Genomic DNA, 4,847 nt, shown 5'->3' on the forward strand with positions numbered 1-4,847 from the left:
TATAATTTTGACCCATACAATGTATTTTTGCTACAAATATACCCCAGCGACTTAAGACTGGTTTTGTGGTCCAGGGTCACATATTAGGATAATTAGGATGATTTCTTTGAATAAAAGATGATAAAATGTCTGCCCTACTCTCACAGACTGGCAGGTAGCTGCTCCATCGAGGGACGCCTGCATGTAGGATGCATGTGATTTTCTCATGGCCAACCAGCTGGTAGCCCTCCTTACACCAGAACACAAGCATGGAGCCCACAGACACCCCTGTGCCATGCTCCACGTAGTATGATCCCCGTCGTGGGGGAAGCACAGAAATACACGCAAGTCCTGGAGGAACACATGGACACACATAAGTGTAGATAAATACAATCAGGCTTTGAATATTTTATGTGTTAAACTGTGATTAAATAGTACATTGACTCATGACACATGGCTGAATTTATTCAGTAAGCTTTTAAATCCAATAAATGCATCATCATGAGGCCCTCTGAGGAAATTATTGCTACTGTATCATTCCAGTTCCAACATTTTTTGCATATGTTATAGATTTTTTATTGCCGCATGCATCTTGCTGTCACCACCGCAGACATCTGTTTCCTTTGCAGTGAGACATCTCACGCATCTTTGTATCCGGTGGTGAACCACAGGGAATTTTCATTAATGTGTACATGTCTGTCTTCTATTTGCATAATGCTCTGAGAGTATATGTTGCTTTGTATCTGTGCCAGCATATCAGTGACTGTCTTCCCTATCCAGCTTCTTGCCCATCCAAGCTAACTATCAAATCCCCCCCGTTCCGCCCTGCTTTTGGAATATCAACTGATTAAATAAAGATAAGGACCTTTATCAAATATTGATTAATTCCACACAGTTCTCCTATTATCAAGTACCTGTGAAAGTGCACTTAGGCCATCAGCTGACATGTCAGACGTTTTTGCACACAGGTGAGAAGAAATTGTATATATGAAGTGCTAAAAGTGTCTGTCTGTCTGTCTGTCCATCTCTCTATCTCTCTATATTTGTCTGTCTATCAGGACATCTGCTCACGGAGGCTGAGCTCTCTGTCTGTCTGTCTGTCTGTCTGTCGTCTGTCTGTCTCTCTTTTTGTCTATCTATCTATCTGTCTGTCTGTCTGTCTGTTTGTCTCTGTCTGTCTGTCTGTTTGTCTCTGTCTGTCTGTTTGTCTCTGCCTGTCTGTCTGTCTGTCTGTCTGTCTTTTTTGTCTATCTGTCTGTCCGTGTGTCTGCTGCAGTGTCTTTAGTTGTTTGCACCTGTGTTGTTGCTGCTGGGCAGATCTGTAGAGTCATTCTGAAGTTTTGGAGTGGTTGATTGTGCTTCAGTTGTTGCATCAGAAGTGGTCATGAGCAGAATGGAACTCACTAAGGCTGCTTGAATGTGGAGAAACCATGTTTTTTTATTTAATTTTCATACATATTAATAATCCATAGAATGTAGATATACAAGATATACATAAAACCTCACACCTTACCTGTATCATTGTAGCTGAATAAATCTGTAGGTTCAGTCGGATGTTCTGAATTGATTGGTTGCTCGTCAGTCGTTGAATCAGAGGTTGGCATGAGCAGATTGTGGCTCACGGAGGCTGCGTGAATATGAGGAAATCACATAATCAGTACACACAAAACAAGTTCTATCTATCTATCTATCTATCTATCTATCTGTCTGTCTGTCTGTCTGTCTGTCTGTCTGTCTATCTCAGTTGTTCTCACCTGTGTTGTTGCTGGGTGGATCTGTAGGTTCAGTCGGATGCTCTTGATTGATTGGTTGTTCGTCAGTGGTTGGATCAGAGGTGGTCATGAGCAGATTGGGGCTCACTGAGGCTGCGTGAGTGTGGGGAAACCACACCATCAGTCCACACAGAACCCACATCAAGGACCACGCTGATGTCATGATCACAGGCCCCCAGGGGCCGCAGGACAAGGATCAAAACAGCAGATTTGTCCTGAGGTGATCACAATACTCCGCGTAGCAAGTTAAACATTGCTGATTATAATCCATTCATAGTGCCACAAGAAGGAATCTTGCAAATAGCTCCTTTTCCTTGAGGTGTCTGTGAATATCCAGGCTCATCCAAGCTTAGTGCATCCAAGCTTATGCCCATAGCTCCTAAAAATGTCAGATTCTTCTCTGTTTCTCCTGCTGTATTAAGCGTAGGCTTCCCTGTGTATGTACACAGCATCTGCTCTGCCTGTCCGCTCACTGCTGCTGTTATCCTACAGCATACAGTGAGGCAGTCAAGGCTCTTACATAACATGAAGTGCAGGTGTGGATGTTATTTTGTGCACTCTTAAATCCCTGATCTCATCTCTCCAGTAACTCGTGCACGCTCTCTCTCTCTCGGGACAGTCGAGGGTGAATCAGGGCATGTGGCTGTGTGCATGTGAGCCTCTGTCCCATATCTGCAGAGAGAGGGAAAACAGAGCCACAATCTGCAGGCACACAGCATATTATATATTTATATAGTCAAATCAAGATGTTGACTTATAATGCGTCTTGATTTCTTGTGCACCCCAAAGCATAATAAACGTGTGTGTATCAACGGAGTGTGTTGCAGCAGATGGTGTTTATAGATGGCACGTGGACCTAACACCAGTATGGTTGAATGAATTCTGTTCACTTGGATGAGCACAGTGGGTTTCAATCTCAATGCAGAGAGCCTGTTAGACTGCGTGGGAAGTGTAAGAAGGATGCTATTGGGAGGTTTCCTCACTGCATAGCACTGAAACCTTGGTAACAGTGTCAAGATTTATATATATCAGTATTTATTCTAACAAGTCCAGAAATGATGCATTCAGTGCTGGCACTTCCTCTTTTGTTTTGTTTGCCCATCTATGGTCTGTCTTCCTGTAGAATGCCTTATGAATGTTTGATAAATAACGGAGCAGTCACAGGATGGATGTGTTCCCAGAGACACAATCAAATAACAACAGCTTTTCTCAGCTGCATTCAGTGAGTTTACATTTGAGATTTTTTAAGTATTGGAACACTGATTTGTTGTTGATGCAGTGTGCTGTGTTACTCACATGTTAGATGTCCTGATGCCACACTAGTCAATCAATGACTGGCCATGGGTGTCAAAATAATTACTAAGCATCTGCCGTAGTAATCCTCTCAAGCTTTAAGATGCTTCCATGCATTAAAATGTTTGGTGAAAAAGGATTCAAATCTTGTGAAGATGCTCTCAACCTTAAAGATTAATTTAATATACACCCCCTCTATGCGCGTAATATATACATCTTTTCTTTTTTACTTAAATGGGGAGTTTAATATCACCACTTATTAAATGGGGAGTCATCTCAGTTATTGTTACGGAACTGCTCTCAGAGAGGATCCAAATGCAGTGTTTATTAGGAAAGTCCAGAATCGAAGCAGGCAAGGGTCAACACACAGGCAATCAGTCCGACTAAACAACAAGGCAGAGAACACAGGCAAAAGGGTAATTCAGAACGCAGGCTAAGAGTCCAAAAACCAAGACACATATAAACAGGAGAAACGCTCAGAGATGCAGTGTAACACTTACAAGACTTTGCAAAGAATGATAAACTAAACCAGACTTATATAGGGTGAGCAGACAGGGTAAATGAGTTGTTGATGAGTCTGGGCAAAGGATTATGGGAAATGAAGTATTTGATGGAGTGGTAGAAGTCTGGGATGGAGTGCCCTCTAGTGAAGCTCACGGGCACTCCAGCTAGTGATCGTGACAGAGCCCCCCCTTAAGGAGCGGCTTCCAGACGCTCCACTATCAGTCCATGGTGGAGTTGACGGGAGGGAGGAACCATGAAGGGGGTGACACTGGAGGTATCAGGGGTCTGACTGACGGAGACGGAGCCGGTGGAAGGGGAGCCCAAGGCGGAGACGGAGAGCCGAAGAGCCGGGGTGACACTGAGGGATTGGCGGGCCATGGTGGAGCCGACGGCTCTGGCGACCGAGGCACAGGTGGGGATCCGGAAGGCCGCGGTGGAGCCGGAGCAACCGAGGACCAAGGCGGAGCCGGAGGGAGAGAGGAGCCCAACGGAGCCGGAGGGACAAGGCGAAGCCAGAGGAGTGTAGTCCTGAGGCGAAGGCGGGTCGATGAATGACCAAGGTGGAGCCGGAGGAACGAGGACGCCCGGCGGAGTCAGTGGACTGACGGACCACAGTGGAGACGACGGAGCTTTGAGCCAAGGTGACACCAACGGGTCGACGGACCAAAGTGGAGTCCAGGTCTCGGAAGGCCAGAGATGGAGATCTGGGATCCTCCAACTCTGGTGAGCTGGAGGCTGGCTGTCCCGAAGCGAATTCCTGAGACCACAGTGGAGACGACGGAGCTTTGAGCCAAGGTGACACCAACGGGTCGACGGACCAAAGTGGAGTCCAGGTCTCGAAGGCCGGAGATGGAGATCTGGGATCCTCCAACTCTGGTGCAGCTGGAGGCTGACTGTCCCGAGGCGAATCCTGACCGCTAACCACCCTCGAAGGATGACCTGAGGGACAGACAGAAAACAGCGGAGACAGAATGAAGAACATGAAAGGAAGAGGAGGAGGGAGAGGGAGGTTGGGTGGGACAACAGGTTCATAACCGGGCTTCTTAACCAAAGCAGAGCTGGGAGAGATTTCTGAGACGTCATCCTGACCGTGACAGGACAGTCAGAGAGTTCACAAACGGCCTCCTTGGCCGTGGCTGGACAGACAGAGAGTTCATAAACAGCCTCCTTGGCCATGACTTGACAGGCAGAGAGTTCACAGATGGCCTCCTTGGCCGTGACTGGACAGACAAAGAGTTCATAAACAGCCTCCTTGGCCGTGACTCGACAGACAGAAAGTTCATAAATAGCCTCCTTGTC

At 46.5% G+C, this 4,847-nt stretch overlaps 1 protein-coding gene across 2 annotated transcripts in view; it reads right to left on the reverse strand.

Moving 5' to 3' along the window:
- The window catches only part of LOC107751619 (uncharacterized), a 5,483-nt gene extending 3,200 nt beyond the window's left edge, over positions 1-2,283 (reverse strand). The window contains exons 1-4 of one of the 2 annotated variants that reach the window (XM_016568438.1): positions 1,734-2,283; positions 1,493-1,606; positions 1,275-1,388; positions 139-330 (exon numbers count right to left, since the gene is read on the reverse strand). In XM_016568438.1, coding sequence (XP_016423924.1) covers positions 139-330; positions 1,275-1,388; positions 1,493-1,606; positions 1,734-1,914 — 601 coding nt within the window. In that variant the 5' untranslated portion in view covers positions 1,915-2,283. Of the gene's footprint in view, positions 1-138; positions 331-1,274; positions 1,392-1,492; positions 1,607-1,733 lie in introns of both variants that reach the window. The other variant, XM_016567702.1, reaches the window with a different exon arrangement.
- Between the last annotated feature and the right edge of the window lie 2,564 nt (positions 2,284-4,847).

This window comes from Sinocyclocheilus rhinocerous, unplaced genomic scaffold (genome assembly GCF_001515625.1).
Source record: "Sinocyclocheilus rhinocerous isolate Xijiao unplaced genomic scaffold, SAMN03320098_v1.1 scaffold1272, whole genome shotgun sequence".
Taxonomy (NCBI): domain Eukaryota; kingdom Metazoa; phylum Chordata; class Actinopteri; order Cypriniformes; family Cyprinidae; genus Sinocyclocheilus; species Sinocyclocheilus rhinocerous.